At 38.2% G+C, this 21,416-nt stretch overlaps 1 protein-coding gene across 2 annotated transcripts in view; it reads right to left on the bottom strand.

Moving 5' to 3' along the window:
- ccdc93 (CCC complex scaffolding subunit CCDC93) overlaps positions 1-20,969 on the bottom strand; it is a 61,206-nt gene extending 40,237 nt beyond the window's left edge. The window contains exons 1-7 of one of the 2 annotated variants that reach the window (XM_080199299.1): positions 20,825-20,969; positions 12,575-12,688; positions 12,035-12,129; positions 10,540-10,651; positions 9,335-9,433; positions 7,231-7,287; positions 5,288-5,388 (exon numbers count right to left, since the gene is read on the bottom strand). In XM_080199299.1, coding sequence (XP_080055425.1) covers positions 5,288-5,388; positions 7,231-7,287; positions 9,335-9,433; positions 10,540-10,651; positions 12,035-12,129; positions 12,575-12,688; positions 20,825-20,908 — 662 coding nt within the window. In that variant the 5' untranslated portion in view covers positions 20,909-20,969. The remainder of the gene's footprint in view (positions 1-5,287; positions 5,389-7,230; positions 7,288-9,334; positions 9,434-10,539; positions 10,652-12,034; positions 12,130-12,574; positions 12,689-20,824) is intronic. The other variant, XM_080199300.1, reaches the window with a different exon arrangement.
- Positions 20,970-21,416: the final 447 nt, after the last annotated feature.

Raw genomic sequence — 21,416 nt, 5'->3', positions numbered from 1 at the left:
TATGTAGCAGCTCCTGGATAGCTGTGATTATATACTGATTTTAAAGGTGATAACCTACTATGAATGGTTAATTAAAGCAGGAAAGCAATAAATTAAGGAAAAAGCGCATAACTGTGCAAAGATTGAGTGGCAGGTCAGACAATTGATCAGAATATAAAGCACAGGAGAAGAAGCTACTTAGAAATTGTACTGAAGCACACAGACTTCCTCAGGAACACAAAATATATTTATTAGGAAAACTGTAGAGGCTGGTAGCCCACCAGCTGCCCCAGTCCTTACATCTTCTACATGCCTTCTGCCCAAGATAGAACTCCACCCCCTGGGGTAGTTAACAACTCTCCGTCCTAATTGGTTCTTCAAGCCAGGTGACCCACTTCTGCTCTGTTGTCCTTAAAGGGATAATCACCACAAATGTAAGAACAGATATCAAAGTTTCTACAACAATTTAAAAAAGTGAGTGTTGGCCCTCAAGATTGAGAAATTATTAAAGAGGAAATGGTGGATGGAATGAACAAATATTTTGCTTGTCTTCATTATGAAAGATGGAGTAAATCAAGAGATGGAAAAGGAGAGGAGCTAGGTGAAGTGATAATTACTAGGGAACAGTACTAAGCAAACTGACAGAAGCTGCAGGCTTGATGGGCTTCATCCTAAAGGTAGCTAATGAGGTTGATGCATTGGTGTTAATTTTTCAGTTTGCTAGTTTCTGCAAAGGTGCCATCAGTCTAGAATGTAGCCAACATAACCCCTCTAGAATGCAGGAAACAGGAAACTATAGGCCAATTAGCTTGACATTTGTCATGTGGGCAGCGACAATTAAGGAGTTTATAACCGGGCAGTTAAAAAAATACAAAGTAATTGGAAAGTCACCATGTGCTGTTGCTAAAGGGGACTCTGAATGTATTATACTTGGGATTTCCAAAAGGCATTTGATTAATGTGACACATCAAAGATTGATGCCGAAAATAAAGTCACATGTTTTAGGAAGTAAAATAGAGCATGCATCAGGAATCTGGCTTGCTGGCAGAAAACAAAGTATGCATAAATGGGTATTTGTCAGACAGGCAGGATGCAATGAGTGGAGTTCTACAAGAGTCTATACTGGGGCTTCAACGTTTTACAATTTATATCAATGACTTAGATGAGGGAAGCAAAAGCATGACACTAGTTTGCAAATGACAAAGTTAGATTGGAAAGTATGTTGTGAAGAGGATGGAGATGGAGAGTGAATCTCTGGCAAATGGATAGAATGTTGAAAAATGTTAAGTTGCTCACTTTGGCAGGGTGAATAAAAAACAGACTATTATTTAAATGGAGAACAACTGCAGATTGAGATACAGAAGGAATTGTGTTCTACTGTACGGTCACAAGAAGTTAACATGCAGGTACAGTAAGTACTTAAGGTGGCTAATGGAATGCTTTATTGTGAGAGAATTGAATGTAAAAATATGGATGCTATGCCTCAGTTACTGAGGGCATTTATGAGATCACATTTCAACTGGGTGCAGTTTTGGTCCCCTTATTCAAGGATGTAAATGCATTGGAGGTAGCTCAGATGAGATTTACTAGATTGATACCTGGAATGACAAGTGGTCTCATGAGGAAAGGATGGTCAGATTGGGCTTGCTTCCATTGGAATTTTATTTGATTGAAATATAAAAGATCTTAAATGGTCTCAACAAGATGGACATAGGAGTTTTTGTATGTGAACCTAGAAACAGGGCACCTGTTTTAAAATTAGGTCACCTTTTTAAGAACAGATGAGGAAAGTAATTTTTCCCTCAGGGCTGTGGGTCTTGGGAATGCTGCCTCAAAAAGTGGCAGAGTGGGGTTGATTGAATTTTTTTTTAAAAAGATAGAGGTAAATTAATTCCTGTTAGGCAAGGGAATCAAACATTATCAAAGCTAGATGGGAATGTGAAATTTAAAGCAAACAGGTCAGCCACAAATAGTGGAGCAAGCTTGGAGGGGCCAAATGGCTGCTTCTGCTCCTATTTTGTATGCAGTCTGGCCTGAGTATTTCCAGCATGTTATTTAGGTTTTAGTAACATTTCTGTTTGGAGCAAATTGTTATTACTACACAGTAAAACAAATACAGATCAAATGAGACAATTAGGTAAAACTATAGTAATTAGATGGATGGTAAACTATATTGAGAAGGCTTATGTCTCTGGGACATGCATATAAACACAAGCCATAACAAATGGGATGAAAGCAATCTCCAACTATTGTAAGTTCACAACTAAAAGATATTGCAGACTCCAGCTAACGTAATGGGATGGGTTCACAATACCAACTAAACAAACTGGCTCAAAGGCACAGCAGATGTTGAAAACTGTAGAGGGTGCTTATAAACGTATCCTTCCCATATCTTCAGAGAAACATCTTCCTATTTATGCTCTCCAGGTGTATGCAACACGTTTTGCATTAGTGAAGTCTCACCAAAGTAGCTTTGCATCCCTCAAATGATTCATCTTGCAGGCAGCTCTGACATTTTGGTTATACTGCCACCTATAGCATTAAGATCTCATGGAAGGCAGCAGATTAAGAGGTCACCTCTTCATTCACCATCCAATGGCAAGTACTACACAGACAAGGGAAGCCCAATTAGCAACCTCTCAGAGCGGGGGTAATACTGATGCAGAGAGGAAATCATAAAGGATGTCAAATTGGAAATACTGTTTAATAGTTTGAGGGTTTATTAAAAAAGAACCTGAGCTATCAAGGCCAGTGTGGAAGCAGAGCTCTTCCACACTGCTTTAGCTGCAGCTTTATCTGTTTCAGCCTTGTGGCTCTGAGATAGTGGCATAGACAATAACCCCAGCACCTCATGCCTAGAGTACATTCTTCAAGACTGCATTGCTGTCACAGTTAAGATCAAGCTACCCTTTCATCTACCTTAAATGGCTCTGTCAGGGATGGGCAGGCAACTGCTGCCACAGGAGCCCACCTCTGGGAAAATAATAGAAGCATACTTGGCACACCACTGACCAACTTTCCACGATCCCTGCCTCTAAAAGGCCTGTGATTTAAATTTTCTGACCATTTATCCTGGGTTTCTTTATTACGGGATGAGGACTGCTGGCAAATCCAGTATTTAGTTATTCATCCACAATTGCTCAAGGTGATGGTGAGTGACCTTCCTGACAACTCAAGTGGTTTGCTATGCTATTTCAGAAGCCAGTTAAGAGGTAACTATATTGCTATATAGCATGCAATTACACATGGACCAGACTGGTTAGGGGTAATGGATTTCTTCCTATAAAAACACATGACCAAACCAGGCAGTTTTGCCAGATTTATTAAAAGATAACTGAATTCCCCAGCTTGCAGGTGACAGGAACTCACGATTTAGCTATCAATCTAGAATTAGATTATTAATCCATTAAAGTAACTACTATGTCATTGCTCCTAATCTTCAAATACCTACTGTGCTGTCCACTGCCACACATGGTTTTGCACTATATGGAAGTGTGATGCTTGTTTGACATCCTAAATTTCTCTATCCAAAATAGGTAATTAGGACTATGTTCCGCTTTGGATTTGAATAGCAGTAAACAATGAGTTCTTTTTTGACCCAAATCAAAGGAGAGAGATTTGGTATGAAAGCCCCATGACAGACCCAAAGCCTATCCATATCAAATATAATACCACCTGATCCATAAAAATGCCCAGAGATTCAAATGTTACAAGCAGTTTTTCAGTAGCAAGTTAACCTTAAGAGCTCAAGTGGTACCACACAAGAAGTGGACACACTTCCAAATAACTTGTAGACGTTGGAACAGCTGGTGATGATTGAGCAATCCAACTGCAAAAGGACTAAGACAAACTGAAATATTAACCACACGGAATTAGGTTTAAACCAGAAGTTGATGGTATTAGGAGATTCACCAGAATATACTGAAGATGGTACCAACAAATGTCTTTTTTTGTAAAAAGCTCTTTAGCGGATTCCTTGCAGGAACCAAAGGATCAATCATACTTTCAATGACAGGTTTATTAACTAGATGGTTCCAATTTCAGATGCAGTATTAGTCATTGCAAATAAATGTACAGATTTCTCCTTCAAGGCAACGATCTCAAGCTATAACTGAAAAATATGGTCTGCAAGGCAAGCATAATTTTGCTTGGCTTTCATCTCACGTAACTGAGTAACTGTTAACTTCTCAAAGAAGCAGGCCAACCAATAAAGTAAGGTGTTCAGTATAAGGTGGCAAAGTTTTCTGTGTCCATGTGAATGATGCTATCCAATGCTCTCCTAAGGCTGGATTTATCGCTCATTAATGCGCTCTGAAAAATGCAGCTTTGTATGGGAACGAGAGGCATATTTGTAGTATGTGGAATTGCACTTGCAAATTGGTTGCTGTACATAATTTTGAAACAGTAGCAGCTGCAGTTAATTAAAAATAGTTAGTCTGTGAAGAGCTTGAAAACATTAAGGTTGTGACACAAGTGAAAATTTGTTTTTTAAAAAAGTCATTTTCTAGGTTTGGTAACAGACTGACCTCACTACTATCTTATTGCTGAAGCAGATGCCCATTATTTTCTCTGCTGCAAATCTGAAAAGCTACAGGTAATAGGATTTTGGTCATATGTTTCCTCCTAAAAACAGAGCAATGACTTAATATTTGCACACTTACATGAGTGCTTTGACCCAACTGTGATACAGGATTCCATTAAAAAAATAGTAATACTTCCTCTCCAAAGGCCTCCCTTTGCCCTTGGTTACAGCTCAGGTACATCCATCATTTTGTCCATATCGCTTCTCAGCCTTTTGGCTGGGATCAGGTGTGGTGTCGACATGCTGTGCTTGGTTGAGGTCACTGGGTTGCATTTTAACTTCATTTGAAGCAATTTTTTAAAGCGGCATTTCGGCCTTTTGGCTAGGATGCAAGATCAAGCCTTGGAGGAGGAGCTATGCCTATTTCAATCAGCTTGGATCGTGTGGGCCAAGCCCAAGACAGGAGGTGACAGCCCTGCCTTGTCAGCTTGGATCGAGAATGTCTCAATTTGTTGAGACTCTGAATTGGACTTGATTGGATTGAATTGGAATAAAAACAAAAAATGCATTGAACTTGATCGCACCATTTTAGGTTTCCTGAAAAAAGCCTAAAGTAAATTGTTACATTAGTTATCATTTTGGGCCCTCAATGTAATTTGGGTAACCTGGTGTTCCAACTGTTTTATATGTAGGGCAGAAATTAACTGTCAAACAGTCTAAAATTAAACAGTGCACAAACCTGCCATGAACACTCAAGTTAGAATATTTTTGTGTTCTTCAACATACCGGCCAAATTCCAAAAGAGTAGAATGGACTCGGGATTCTTCATCCAGTAACTTTCCTGCTGCAACCAACCGTTTGTATTTGCGTTGTGGTTTATAAACATCCTTTGAAAGCAAAATAGTTCAACATTGTAGTGAACATGCAGTCAATCCTTAAGACAACATTCTATATCTTACACACAGTCAAGTGTCTCAAGGCATGTCATGGGAGTGTTATCAAAAAAATTGAGGCAGAGGTATAAGATATTAGGGTGGATTTGGTCAAAGGATGCAGGATCTGAAGGACGCAAATTTTAAAAATCGAGATATTGTTCATACGAGAGTCAATGGAACTTGGGTGCAACTAAGGATATGAGCAAAGAAGTGGACAATATTAAATTTGGAGGAAGATGGGAGGTAGGCCGGGAGTGCGATGAAATTGTCAAATCCAGAGATAACAAAAGTATGAGTGTGGATTCAACAGATGGGCTGAGGCAAGGGTACAGTAAGGCAATATTACATAGGCGGAAAGAGACAATCTAAGTGATGATGCGGATGTCCTCAAAAGGTTCATCTTGGAGTCAGATACAACACTAAGATTGCAAACACAGTCTGGTTTAGCCTCAAAGCATTTGGCAGTAAGAGGGACAGAGGTGACAGCTGGGAAACAAGAGCATGCAGCAGGGGGCAAAGAGCATAGTTTTTACCAACTCAATATTATGGTTAACTCTCTAAATGTGATTACTTCTTCAGACAACTGAGTATTCCAGAAATAGAACATCTTGGAGAAAAACATCTATTTCTATCTTCAACTCTCTACTCCTCCTCTGCATTTGCTATCAATCCCCCCCTTCCTCTACCATCCAAACTACCTCTTCTTTGTCCAACTAAATCTTACGCAACTAAGCTCGAGTTGAATATTTGCAGTTGTTTTTGGGTTATTTCAGAATGAATTGTTTCTGACTTTAAAAAATTCATTCAAGGTGTGTGGGCTTTGTCGGCCAGACCAGAATTTATTGCCCACCCCAAACTACCCTCAATAAAGTGGTGTGTTGCCTTCTTGAACTGCTGACATCCACGTGGTGTAGGTACACCTACAGTGCTATTAGGGAGGGAGTTCTAGGAATTTGATCCAGTGGCAGTGGAAGAAACAGTATATTTCCAGGTCAGAATTGCAAATGGCTTGGAGGGAGGTTCCAGGTGGTGGTGATCCCATGCTTCTGATCTTCTGCACTTGTGCTAACCTTTTCAGAGTCAATATTAGTATAACACTGGCAGAAGCATCTGAGATTAGCAATTTGAAATCACTGTTGGATGGTTTCCAGCACAGTTGTCCTGGGGAAGTGAGCATTCTAGTCAATTACCATATAAACGCTCATCTGAGCACTTGAGGGAATCCCCATCCCCACCAATCTCAAATTCGATGCTGGGAAGCCTGTAAGTTACAGGCCATTAACAAATCACCCAATGCTCAGCTACTTTAGCTCATTTGTCTTCTCCCTGATCCACAACAAAGGATCCAACTAAATTGCCCAACTCCCCCTCCATGAAAAAAATCAATCTTAACAAAATGTAAGTGGTGGACTGGGACCCTATCTGTAACAAGTGATCTCATTCCCCCCCGCAGAAATTGAATAAAAATAATCATGTCTGATCTGAATAACGTTCATGATTCAGCATGACTCAAGTGATTAACCAATCACTTTAAAATATGAATGCAAGTCATGCAAAAGACAAACAGACACAAAGTGATTGGAAAAAGATAGACGTGTACACAATTATTTTGTTTTATACTAGCACAGTTAGGCAATATTCTGCTCACATTTTAAACAAAAAATGCTTGGGTGAAAATCATGTATAATTTAAGAAAGAGGAAGCAATTTTGAAGGTCAAAAAGAGAAATGTGTTAACTATGTCGGCTGCATAATTTTTCCACAGTACTGAAATAACTTATCAAACTTTACTCACAGAAACTTCTACAACTGCTTTCATGGCTTTGTCTTTCCGTTGCTTGAAATCATCATCCTATTAGAAATCAAAATCGAAAGCACATTTTTAATTTTTATAAAGTACAGCAATTCTAGTTCTAAAATTTAAAAAGTACACCAGTTATTTCTGACACAAGCACATCAAAGCTCAGTAAATATTTCTCTAAACGTCATTTTGAGATCAGGTTAAGCCTTCCTACAAATAAATGGATATCAGAGACAGCAGCTCTGTAGGGTCAATAGAAGTAAGCTGTTTTGGCTTGTGGACTACCACAGTCAGATGAGAGAAGGTGAAGGTCTCAGGTTTATGAAATGGATCCTGTGCCAACATACAAATTTCAGAAGATTTGTACTGGCATGGACAGGAGGAAGAGGAGCCAGTGAAACTGGCTTTATTGCTGATGGTGGATACTGAGCAAAGTGTCAGCATATGTTCAGAGGTACTACATGATGAAATGGGAATATGGGAACCCATTAGAAGCCAGGAGCAACCGTGAACTGTAATTCCACAAGGAGTGTGACGTATGTGCCAAGTTCAAAGTGGGAATGTATTTCCCTTAAGTTCACTAAACTGCTAAAAAAGACACAATTGAAGCTTTTTGAGTTGCACTCACCGTGACAGACAAGAATGTCAAATTTCAAAGGGAACAATTTATATTGCATAAGAAAAAGCTGATTAGTTGGCAGTGCAAGTTGTTGTTCCCTTTGAATTTGGTATTTTTGTGTCTGTCTTCCTGCATGCAAGATGAAAAGCTTCAACAGCACATCATTTTCAAAATACTCAAACAGTATTTAGTCAAGAATGTTGAGTCATTTGTTACAGTAAAAGTTTTAACATTCTATTGTGTCATTCTTTCAACTAACTGAAGTTTGAATCTATTAAAAGTTGTAGGTCTCTAGCGAGATCATAGCATTTCACAAGGATCCAGTCATAGCGTGGTCTCTAATATGGACAAAATGTAGGTGGTAGACTGGGACCCCATAATTACATTTTGGAGATCTAGGCTGTGACGATATTGTGCCTTTAAGAAATGTATTTATATCATGTTTCTTGAGGGTATGTTTAAAATTTAGCTCTGGTTTACCTGGTGCCAGTCTGTATACATACCAGCCATTTCCATGCTGAGGGTGCAGAGAATAATTAATCCTAGATGAACAAAGTATTTGTTTTAACCAGAGCTAACGCATTCTTGGTTTTCCCTCTGGTGTTTCAGGATTGATTGACAAGAGGCAAGAACTATGCTTATAGGGAAAAGCAAGTAATTTCTGCTTGGTTTGAGAGAAGCAAGCAGTTTTTCCTCTTTGGAGGTTGCTGTTTTGGGGATGTGAGAAGACGGGTGTATCTCTATTTCTCACCAGGGGTATTCAAAGGCTCTAGGACTGTTAACAAGTAAAAGCAGGTAAGCTTGTGTTGTTTGCTAACTGCTTTTGAAGAGGAGTTTAATTGAGAAATATTGCTTAAATTAGAATAGAAATCAGTTAGCAGCTAAGAATTGTATCTTATGTTTAAGTATTACAACTGGTAAAAATTCAGCTAATTATATTTAAATTGTATTGTTAAAATTAAGTATGTTTTGATAAAAGCTTCCTAGCATATCAATAGAATCACACCAAGAGTGAAACACCTTATTCGCACACTAATGCTACAATAAATAAGGATAATTGGGGTCTAGTCTAATTTCATAATATACCTTGGGGTTTCTGATTTGGTCCCTAAAACTAAGGAAACTATTAAGTTGCATTCAGCATTATTTAATTCTTGGTCAAAGTAATTGGAGACAAAAGTTATACTGAGAAACAAGCTCAAAATCTCCAGAATTAGCTTTAGTCAGGTAAGACAAATCAATCTAATCTTGTAACTAGAATTAAAAATTGATGAAAATTCAATACATTTATTAAAAGATTAGTATCCCAAAATTCAAATTAGTTTGACCCATCGCCCACAATTTCTACTATTCCAATTTCCTAGTCAAGTATCGGAAATTAGAATTGGAAGTACCAAACTAAATTGCAAACTTCATAAATTGCGTGTAGACAAGTACATTAGTAACATTTCTGTAATTTAAATACATTGGGAAACTCACCTCAAGCAGACTATGGGTTTTCTGAAATTGAGATACTGAAAATGATCGAATGTAATCTCCCATCTCTTCTCTGGTCTCAATTGCACGTTTTACCAACCACTTAAAAATCAGAAATAATGGAGATGAAATATTACTTGGCAACAAGCATCAATATTTCTGGTTTGTCCTAAAATCTACTTTAAAAAAGTCACAAAAGAAAACTTAGAACAATCTGAAAGGTTTCAAATACAAAGACTGGCTTCAAAATAATTCTGTTACAGTGGGGTGGGGTAATTGGGGCAAAAGTAGAAAAATACCTAGCCCAATGCTTGTTATTAAGAAGGGAAAATAATGTTTTGCCATGACTATTGAATTCAATTACAGATTTCCACGTAAGAGAAAGTGCACCTTTATAATGATGTGCTAAAGAATGAAATAGCTTCACTATTCGGATGAGAAAATAACTCATTAAGGCAAGCGAAAGATGGTTGTGAAAAGCCCTTCAATTTGATAATAGAAATAGAGGTGCCACTTGGTCCTTCCAGTCTGCTCCATTTTATCACGATCATGGCTGATTGTCCAACTAAACAGCCTAATCCTGCTTTCTCCCCATTACCTTTAATCCCATTTGCCTCAAGCACTATACCTAGCCGCTTCAAATACAAAAACTATCTCAAAATTAACTAGAATAAATGAGATAAATTGGATTTACTTTCAAGATTTATCTTTTAATAAAATATAATTTTCAAATGTACATCAGTAGAGACTCAAGACAACATGATCAATGATGTAGACTGAAACAAAATTGAGTGATTCAAACGTGACTGATTGCTCTGGAAAAGAAAAAGCATGTGTTCCATTATATGCTGGCTGCTAACTGATTGATAGCTTTTGCACTCAGATTAGTACATAAAAGTGCTTTAAATCTGAGATTACTTGAGCTAATCACGTTATATCCATCTGATGCTTGTTAAACATGAGTCAAATGTAGAGTCACTTGAAATTTCCCTCAAAAAGGTTGTAAATCTTCAAAATCAAAATATAGGAAATGCTAGTAATAGTTACATTTCAACATTTTAAGTGACATAAGCAAACCACATTTTCTGAAGCATTGATAAACAACAAGAGTGCTGAGATAGATAGAAAATTGATGTATGGTTTAAGACCATGAGATATACAATAGCAATAAAAATAATTTGACAGTTGCTCAGAAATAAAATCCTTACTTGTACAACAGGGAAGATGTGTATGAAATCCAGACCTTGAATTTGATGTGGTTCTAAGCGATGAGGGCACTTCATAATTGGCAAAACTGACACAATTTTCTCTGTCAATGCTCTAATGAATAGAAGTGGTAAATATTGTAAGACATTTTATTGAGTGCTATTAAAAACTTTAAAAATCCTTCCTATAAGAGTGAAAATCCACTGAGTACATGCTATAGGGCGATTGCACTGCTCAAAATTAAAAGCCATAAAGGAATTACAGCCACTCATGTTAAAATATCTCATGCAGTCTTTCAATTTTCCAAAATGTAATGTTACCTTGAGCCCTATATTCTCACCCACAGGCCCCTAAAATTACCAACCCTGTTCCAGCATTTCTTGCTAGTTGACAGATCCTACCTTCTAAGTCAATTCCTTAACTTATCCCTTTTACTTTTTCCTGCTGCGACACAAGTGTACCTTTAAGTCTTTTTTTTTAAAATCACGTTCTCTGCAGTTGCAATGCAGGCATTTTGGTTTCATTGGTGCCGAATTGTTGGCTTGAAGTCCTTTCATTGCTGCTTCAATGATTTAAATTACGTTTGTTTTTTTTTAAAACTCTGGGCCTCAGGTACTTTCTGGGAATTTTTTAAAAAATTACCTATTGTGAGGAGGAAGATTCATTGACAAATAAAATCAGGTGGTTCCTCCCAGAATAATCCAAGAATCCATTTTCAATTTTGATTTAGTCAGAAGCTGTCCTGATTGCCAGGTGGTAAGCAGGCTCTTTCTAAATTCTGCTGGCTAGCTGGAAGCAGGTCTCCTGGCCTTTTGAGTGAAACTCTGCTGTTGGTGGTTTGCTAGCTAGAAACAGTCTTTCTCCTTGGTGTTTTGGGAAGCTGTTCTGACTTCAAGCTTGTCTGTTGTGTATCAAGAGAACTGCAGCATCCAACTGAAGGACCAGGTTCCAGCATCACACGAGTACTCATTTTCTTCTGGCAAGAATTTTGTCTACAGGATTTGTTTGATTGGAAAGGTATTTAGTTTAAGCTTTGTACAATAGCAGTGTTGGTTTTTTTCTTGTTTATGATAAAGGTTATTGCTAACTTTCTATACGTTTTAACTGTATTCTTAAATAAACTTGGTTTGATAAATGCTCCCTAGTATGTCATTTGAATCATACCTAAAGTGAAACATCTCATGCTTACCCTAGCCAAATTCAAATTGCAAAATTTATGCTCCAGATGGACTTCATAAACACTTTGGTGTTTCTGACCTGAATTATAACATTATCTTTAAAAGAACCTTCAAAGCCTTATTAGCAAGTGTATTTTGTCAACTGTTGACTCTTAGTATTGCTTGGTGCATTCTCATCTGAGCAAAGCTTCTTGGGGTATTTTACATTTAAAGATGATACAGTAAGGCAAGAGATTGTCATAACATTCTAAACATCAACTACTATATTCCATTCAAGCATGAAGATCTAAATATTTCAAGCAGTTTCAAAGGAACTTACATTTTCTGACCAATTGTAGAATTTTCTTGGAAAAGTAAATCAACATCAATATCAAAGTTGCATGTTGTAATACACCATGTCATGCCACCAACTACCTGTGAAGAAAATGAAAGTCTCTTATCAAAATTTTAAAATGAACAATAGCAAACTATTGCTTTAAAAAGATTTAATAAGCATTATTCATTTAATGTGAAACAATTTTATTCTTCTGTTAATCATGCAAAAATATACAGTGACTACAATTCTGAATAGAAATTGGTGACCAGATACCTAATTTTCCACTTTTTAAAAAAAATTGTGGTTCCAACTTTTCTCCCATACAAGCTGTCACTTCATTAATTAAATGGTCTCTAAATTTCAGATGCAATTGACCATGAAGTGCTTGTGTGGGACAAACATCAAGTTCAATTCTTTCATCATTCTAATATTTTTATATTTTTAAATAATTAGTAGCAATAGTATATATTAATGACAAAATATTTGCTATAACCAAATTATTAATCTGAAGTGTTATAAAATAATTGGATTTGCGGTTCTCACCTTATCAAATGGCGATAATCCCTTAATTCTTGCTCTGAAGTATCCAGCAGCAACTAGTAACTCCAAAATTTCTGACAATTTAATACTTTGTTCCTCATCTTCACGTGTTTCAACCTTTAAATAGAAGAATATTATCACAAACACTGCATTTAATTCCCTTATTTAAGGTGGAATATCAATTACAAATGTGATTAATGTATTTGCCAAATATTTAATATTAGGTCACAATGGTCTTGGGATATCTGACATTAAGTCTGTCATTTGTGCATAGTCACTCAACCAGTTTCTAAACCAGGTAACATTTAAGATTTAAATTGTCCAAGCTCTCTGAACCCTTTGATCTCTATAAACTGTCAATTACAGGAATAGATAAAACATTTTCTACAATATTGATAAAACTATCATGCAATAGCATGTGCAATTAGAAGGCCAACAAAAAAGCTCAAATTTTCCTGATGGACCAGCACAATTGTGCTACTGGCTGTACCACAAATAACCAGGTTTAATTCTCAGTCGGTGCCAAGTCAGCTAATTACACCGGAGAAGCAGAAAGTACAAATGGTTGGACAGTGAAAAGAGGGGTCTATATCCTGAATAAATGTTCAGCGACCATGCCTGTAATATGCCAAAGGCGCTAGTAGCCAGACTAAATCATACTAACTGCAAGGCTTAGCCACCACATCAGTTTAAAGATCATAAGCTGCTAAATCCAGTCACACAGGGAAGCTGGGAGAAACCACAGGTCTTGATTAAAGTAGGCCCAGGTAAGAGATATGGACTATCACCCTACTACAAGGGAGGCCCCAGTCACAAGGCATAGACACAAGGCCTCCAGTGAACAACACATAGCTTATCAGTGTCCATTCTAACAATATACAATAGAACAAGGGAGTTTGACATTCCAATGGTTAGACAGTGATCACACTTGTGCCTGGAAGTTGGTAGATAATTAGAAAGAAATACTTGCTTGGTAACATTATAATAGGTAGATGTGCACAAGTTGTGACTGGACAATTGTATCCTTATGTAATCCTGTTAGCTTTGATTGGATATCAATAATTTCTGAGATATGCTAATTCAGCCAAACCTGAAAATATAACAATCTGTATAACGCTCTATTCAGGGCTCTGATATACCAGCTGGCATTTCAGATCCCTTGCTGTAGCTCAAATAAAGGTCAATTTTAAAACTGAAATTCTTTGTCTGATCACTTGGAGGGGATTTTTGTCCCACAACATACGCAAATACAAATATTCCACAAAGACAAAATCTTGGTTCCCACCCTCTTCCATTCCCTTTCTATTCTTTTAAAGTGTGCCACTGGTATAGCATTGACAGAGATCATGAAACTTTATCACAAGATGGATCAATTAACCATACCAGAAGGGAGAAATTGGTGAGGAAAACTAATTTTGGCAGCAGCGAGGGAGAGCCAGGAAATAGCATCTGTGTTAGCAATAGTCTGTCAAGTATGTTCTTACCATGGTTAACTATCATATTAGAATTGTTCTTTGATCTATAGATCAGGCCAATTTGTATCAAGCATATTATCCAAGTAAACAGAAGAAAATACATCTAACAAGTGTCAGAAGAGGTGTCAAAATGAGAACACCAAATAAAACTGTAAATGCCCTACCCTGAATCTCAATTGTCCTGTATATAAAATTGGGGATACTTTTCTGATCTTTGCAAAGATCCTTGGGCTTTGGTTGGAAAAAAAAAGCAATTTTGCATTCTACATTACTCACAATCATTTGCAATGCTTAGCCTCTGTACAGAATTCCGAAAGGATCAGGGAGCCTCAACCTGTTCTGAGACCATAAATCGAACTAAACCTTCGAATACATGGCTGCCACACAAGTAACGTAACATATAGCCAGGCTAGTCTAAGTGAAGAAAAGCTTTACTGGTTAAGTATTTTGTGGAAACCCAGAGAAATTTCTCAAGTCTGAGGGAAATTCAACTGAGAGCCTCAACAGCTTTGGTCCTCTTGGTCAAATTGTTCAGATAAGTTGCATAGCATCAGATATCCTTGGTATCCATATATAAATATTGGCATACATGTCTGCAGATTCTGTAGCCACTGGAAGTAATCCTATGTTAGAAAACTGAAAGGTTGAATGGATGTTGCTCTTCAAATTTCTGGCACTGTTAGGAAATCTATTTATACCAAAGTGGAAGTTTTCCTTTAATGAAGCTATGGAATACTCTATCTGCCACAGCCACAATGTACCAAGTATTCTAATTTCACACAGAATGATGCAGAAATTCTGCAGTTCTTGAATATTTGCTCCCATACTTCAGAAAAACATTGTTTTCCTTACTGGCTATTTAGACCGGTGTATTCAACTATCACTGGGAAAATGCAAGAAACAAAGCATGAACAATCAATGACTTTGAGGCTGTAGATTAACCTCCTTGCTTTGATATAGTCAACGGCAAAGATACCAATGGATGGAACAGTTTCAGGATTCCAACTCTTGTATAACATTCTTGCGAACTAAAGTGTATGTAAATTAGTCATGTAAATGAGCAACAGGGTAAACAAGTTTCAACTTAAAAAAAATTAATTGACTTCCCCTTTCCATAAGGAATTGCACCAATGAATCCCAGCTATATTACAGGCAATGAGGGGCTTTGAAGTGGAATTTTCTTAAATCATCACTAATGTGATCAATAAAAGTTAAAAAAATTGAAGGGTAAACAATCTAATCACTTTTGTCAGCAATTTTAAGGCAGGAAACAGGCATTCAGAAGTTTAGTTGTCACAAGTAATGCACATCCAAAATTAACTACAATTGGCCATATAAGCCTCAATAAATTTTCATTAAGCAAATGAGTGGTAATCAATTTAATATGCAGTTAAAAATGTGAGGCAATTTGGTGAAGTATCATTTACAACCCCTGATCATTGTAGTTCATCTTTTGTCCAGTGCTAGAATACTTGATTTGCTCTAGATGGCCATTACAAATTTTACACCTGATATCATAGTGGTCTAATACATAGGATGACTAAATTGTACGTTGTCCAATTTTTTTAATGAAGGAAGTGTCATTTTATTAAGAACTTTCCCCATCATGATTATCCAGTTTCTCTTACCTTTCCAACTAGCTCCAGCTAAGCCAATGTGTTTTACAAAGGAGCTTTCAGAAACCTCCTGAGTAAACTCCTTGGTCATCCATAAGAGCAAAGGAATACTACAATTTGTCCCTGCCAAAAGCCCTCAACTTTAGCTTATTCAGTGTACTGACCAGAAGCCATCTATGCTGACCAAATGTGTTCATTTAAATATTTAAAGATCTTCTAGCTTTCAACCAAAAACTGCAATCAGCCTCTGACTGAACAGCACTGATGTAATCAAGCACATTGCGCACACCCACAGGTCACATTAACCATATACAACCGTCAGTTTGAACAAATAAATTGTCAATGTTCAGACTTTTGTCGAGAACAGATATTCAAATATTATTTTAACGAGAGCATTAAAAAGCTATTAAAAATTCAACTAGACAAGTTTAATGGTGTTGTTGCAATTTTTATTTAACTTGGTGTTTAAACTCGAGGTTTGTATAGCGAGAAAAAAGAACAAAATCCAGATACATGACAAACAACTAAGAAAAAGCCAGAAATATGGAATTTGTAGCGGAATGAGTTGACCCAAAAGGACAATGTGACTATAGTTTGTGTCAGGCAGATGGGAGCTCAGGGTTGCAGACTTTTTTTTGAAAGGCTGTATGTGCTATTAAAAAGCATGAGTAACAAGTAGAAAAAAGGAATGGGATATTAAAGCTAAATTAGGAGAAAAAAATTGCCAAGCTGAGTACTAGACAAAGTCAAATCAAATATTGGGAGCAGAGCTTACAGGAAAAAAGTCATTTAAAAAATTGTTTCACTAAAAACACAAAGGCAGCATTTTTTAAAAAAAGTCCCAGAATGAAGCTGAGCAGTTAAAAGGTACAGTGGCACTTAGAGCAGAAAAGGAAACAAATTAAGTCTTGCCTCAAAGTTTTCAATTGGCAAACTGAAGAGCTACTCAACTGACTTAACAGTTGGTCTCTTAGATCTAAGAATCTTTCTGATAGCTGACTTTAACCATACCTGTCTCATCAAGGTTTTGGTTATCTGACCTAACATTTCCCTCTCCAACCATGCTTTCAGTTATTTAATATTTCCTTATGTGGCTGAATGCCATTCTTTTATAATGCTTCTGTGAAGTGCCTTCAGGTGTTGCATTACATTAAAGCCACTATATAAATATTTGTTCTGCATTCAGCAACTCATATTTTTGTGTTGATGCATTATCTATTCTAAGAGTGCAAGTGAATAGTTGACTACCTGACCAAAAAAAACACGACTTCCCAGAATACTGAAGATATGATTTCCACATCAAAAGGTGTTGTCAATGTGTTCTCTAAATAAGACAACACTAGGTTGCCAATCTCAAAATGTAGTCGTGTACAACCAACTAAAATGATGCCATACAGGAAACTTAAAACATCCAATCTCTGTGGCACCCACAGGTTACAGAAGGCCTCAAATATCAGCAGACATCCAATCCTTCAAAGCATCTTCCAAAGCCACAATCTCCAACACTTAGAAGGACAAGGGCAGAAAACACCTGGGAAAACCAGCTGCTGCAAGGCCCCTCCAAGCAACACACCATTCTAACTTGGAACCACAGCGTCATTACTCCAGTATTTATACTCCAGCGGAATACAAAACCAGGAACTCCCTTCCAAACAGTGTTGTGGGCGAACCTGCACCAGATAGATTGCAGCAGTTCAAGGTGGCAGTTCACTACCACTTTTTCAAAAGGCAATTAAGAATGGACTGTTGGCCTTGCCAGTGATACTCACACTCCAGAAATGAATTTAAAAAATCCTTTGCCAGGCTTGGTCTGGGCCTTTAAAGAGATTTTCCAATGATGGTACATAGTGTCCAGTAATCTGTCAATTTTTGTCAGTCAACACACGATTCATTCAGCAAGTTAGCTGTAAGGCATCTCATTTCTGTATAATAAATCAATTACTCAACTGATCTAATGTTTCAATTGAAATTGTAGCTTGCGTTACTAACCAATTTAAAATCATAAATAGTAAATGCAAAATATTCCAAATGCTGTAATCTAAAACAAATAGCACCTTCTGCCATTACAGCTTCCTGTCTCCTTTGATGGGAGCTCAAGACTGCAACAATCACTGAACTTTTACTTTGCTCCACCTCTTCTTGCAGTACATAATCCATCACATTTCTCTCGCGAGCTCTGAAGTCAAACGGACTTGAAACATTAACTATTTTTGCTCTCCACCGATGCAGCCAGGCCTGCTGGGTTTTTCCAGTATTTTCTGTTTTTATTAAAATATCATGATTCAAAATTGTGACAGCATAGGGAGCCATTTGGCTCATTATGTCTGTGCTTATTCTCTGCAAGAGTAATTCATCTAACCCCACTCCTCTGCCTTTTCAAAGTCCTGCAAAATTTCCTCTTCAGATAATGATTCAATTCTCTCTTGAAAGCTCTGATGGAATTTGCCTCCGTCATATTCTCGGGTCTAACCACTTGCTGTGCAAAAAAAACATTTTTCTTCATGTTGCAGTTGTTTCTTTTGCCAATCACTTTGAACCTGGTTCTCAATCTGTCAAGTAATTGTAAGTTTAGCTCTACCTACTGTGTCCAGACCCCTCAATTTTGAATACCTCTATTGAATCTCCTCCCTACCTTCTCTTCCGCAAGTTTCGCCACACTACCCATATAGATTCGAGAATGATTCCAAGGTTAAGTTGCACTCTAAGTCTTTGTAAATTTCCTAAAGTGAGCTGCCCATAATTGGACACAATATTCCAGTTGAAGTCAAACCAGTATTACAGACAGGTTTATTATAAACTTCCTCGCTTTTGTTCTCCAAGTCCCTATTTATAAAGTTAAACTTAATTTATTAGTCACAAGCAAATCCGGCACCTGTTCAGGTCAATGCTCCTAACCAGCATGTCTTTCAGAATGTGGGAGGAAACTACAGCACATGATGGAAACCCATGCAGACACAGGGAGAACATGCAAACTCCCCAGACAGTGACCCAAGCCAGGAATTGAACCCAAGTCCCTGGTGAAGCAGCAATGCTAACTACTGTACCACTCTGCCACCCACATCGATAATCACATATGCTTTATTAACCACACTCCTCAATCATCACTGCCACCTTCAATAAGTTATCCTAGTCCCTCTGCTCCAGCAACCCTATTTAAATTTAGTTTCTCCATGTTATCCTAAGTAAAATGCATCACCTCCCACTTCCTACATCAAATTTAATTCACCACTTAACTGCACATTCAACTGACCTGTCTGTCCTTTGGTAGTTCTACAATATTCATTATACTACTTAATATTTCCAAGCTTTGTCTCATTCGCAAATTTTGAAATAAATTGTCCCCTGTACATAAAAGTCCAGGTTTACTAAATAAGGGATCCTAACACTGATCCCTAGGAACTTCATTATTTTTTTTTATTGATGAAAGACAGTCATCCATAACAATTCCCCATCTCCTTTCACCTGGCAATTCTGTACCCATGTTACTGCTATTCCTCTTTTATTACATAAGTGTGTTGTATGGCACTTTAACAAATGCCTTTTGAAAGTAATTTTAACAAATCCTCTCCCATCACTGAGTTAAACTGACTAGCCTGTAGTTATTGGGTTTAGACCATAAGACATAGGAACAGAATTAGGCCATGTGGTCTGAGTCTGCTCTGCCATTCAATCATGGCTGATATTTTCCTCAACTCCATTCTCCTGCTTTTTCCCCTCATAACCCCTGATCCCTTTATCAATCAAGAACCTATCTCTGTCTTAAAAACACTCAATGGTCTGGTCTCCACAGCCTTCTGTGGCAAAGAGTTTCATACATTCACTACTCTCTGGCAGAAGAAATTCCTCCATCTCTGTTCTAAAGGATCGTCCCTTTAGCCTGAAGTTGTGCCGTCTGGTTCTCGTTTATCTAGTCTGGCTTATCCTTGCACTTTTTTTTGAAAGAAGGTGTAACATTTGTCAAATGTCAAGTAAATCTTATAACCAGGCACAGAAATCTACGAAGTCTATACCATAAACTTACTTTCCTCTGCATTTGAAAGAGTAATCACTTGGTGGCTGCCAATCCCTGTTCTCCCACCAGGTGAAAAGTTCAAAAGTGGGACTAGCAAAAGCATTTTCAAAAAAATAAATCAAAGCCACCCATCACAGTAGTCTGTAATTTTAGCAACTTCAGCAAAGTGCTAAGTACATTAGTGCCACCAGCTGACAGACAACATTTAGTCATGATACCAGCGTTGGATCAGGATAAACACAGTAAGAAGTCTCACAACACCAGATTAAAGTCCAACAGGTTTATTTGGTAGCAAACGCCAAAGACAACATTTAGAACAGGATGATACTCAGTGATGGAAAAACTAAACTCAAGTCTTGAGCTATTAGAAAAAAAAAAATGATGTAGGGTTCTGATAAACATTCCACTGTCATGACAAGACACAATTGATTAAGAAATTTCACTAAGTGCAACAGAGAAGCATAAATATCGCAAGAGTGACATCTGGGATGTTTTGAGTAATAAAGGCAGAGCCAATGAATATATGAAGCAAAACAAAAAGGCAGTGGGGTTAGTTTTGATTATGCATCGAAACTGTTGTGATGAAAGTCCTGCCCCACCCCCGCACCTTAAAATGAACTCTAAATTGTCTCTCCACACATGCTGCCTGAATTTCTGCGCGTTTCCGATTCCCAGCATCTGCAGTATTTTGCCTTTACGTTTAGGTTAGTTTTGAGGCCACCTTAATTTATACAGTTCCTCCACTTTGTGAGCAAAAGCGATCCGCAGACTCAACGCAGAGGAACATCACATTGTCCTCTGTGACACTAACTCAAGCAGGAACCCTGCTTCAGCCAGCTGACTACCTGGTGGGGGAAGTATCAGACACAACAACAATCACCACCACCATCACTTCTTCCTGGTTATGTGGGGTTTATGAGTGCAGCTACAAGCTGAAAATTAACAGCAGCCTCAGCCCTTCCTTTTCGAGCTGATTTATTCCTAATTCCCCCAGCAGCCCAGAGACAACAACATGGTCCGGGGGGGGGGGGGGGGTGGAGAAGACCTCAGTTAAAACGAAACAGGTAGCCGATTCCTGGAGAGCCTCCGGTTGAAGAAGAGGAGAATTTATCCGCCGGAGGGAGGGGAGGGAATGGGGGAACTCTGTTACCTCGATGACATTGCCCTCCTGGTCAAACTGCGGCCCCAATTTCGAACCCGTTCGGAGCCGATGGAAAACCGAAGCCGCCGCCATGACTCCCCGTCACATCACGTGACCACCTCAACCGTGTTGCACTGTGGGATAGTGAAGGTCACGTGAACCTTTAACCTCCGCCCGTCTTCTTCTCCCTCCCGGGGGGGGCTGAGAGAGAGGGCTGCGCGCACATGCGCGGCGGCGGAAGATCTGTGCGGGCTGAGTACGCATGCGCAACGGGGGTAGCCGTTCTGAGGGCTGAGTGCGCATGTGCGGCTGAGTTGTGGGTTGTGAGGGCTGCGCACGCATGCACGGCTGTGGGGCCCGGGGCGGGGGGGGAAGAGGTGACGGAGGACTGCGCGCGCAGCGTCCGTGATAGAGCTGTTATCCTGCACTGTCTCACCTACCTTCAACAATAACACTTTAAAACAAATCAGAATAAATAAAGAAACGACATTGTGAATGTCTGAACTAGAACTTTTTCTCGCAGGATATAAACCATTGACCTTGCAAAATGCAACTTTTTTTTGGAAATTGGGTTTAATGAGCTCTCTCTCACCACCAAGAC

The sequence above is a fragment of the Carcharhinus amblyrhynchos genome, chromosome 11 (assembly GCF_965287045.1).
Source record: "Carcharhinus amblyrhynchos chromosome 11, sCarAmb.v2.hapA, whole genome shotgun sequence".
NCBI lineage: Eukaryota > Metazoa > Chordata > Chondrichthyes > Carcharhiniformes > Carcharhinidae > Carcharhinus > Carcharhinus amblyrhynchos.
This window is presented reverse-complemented; position numbering and strand designations above follow the sequence as displayed.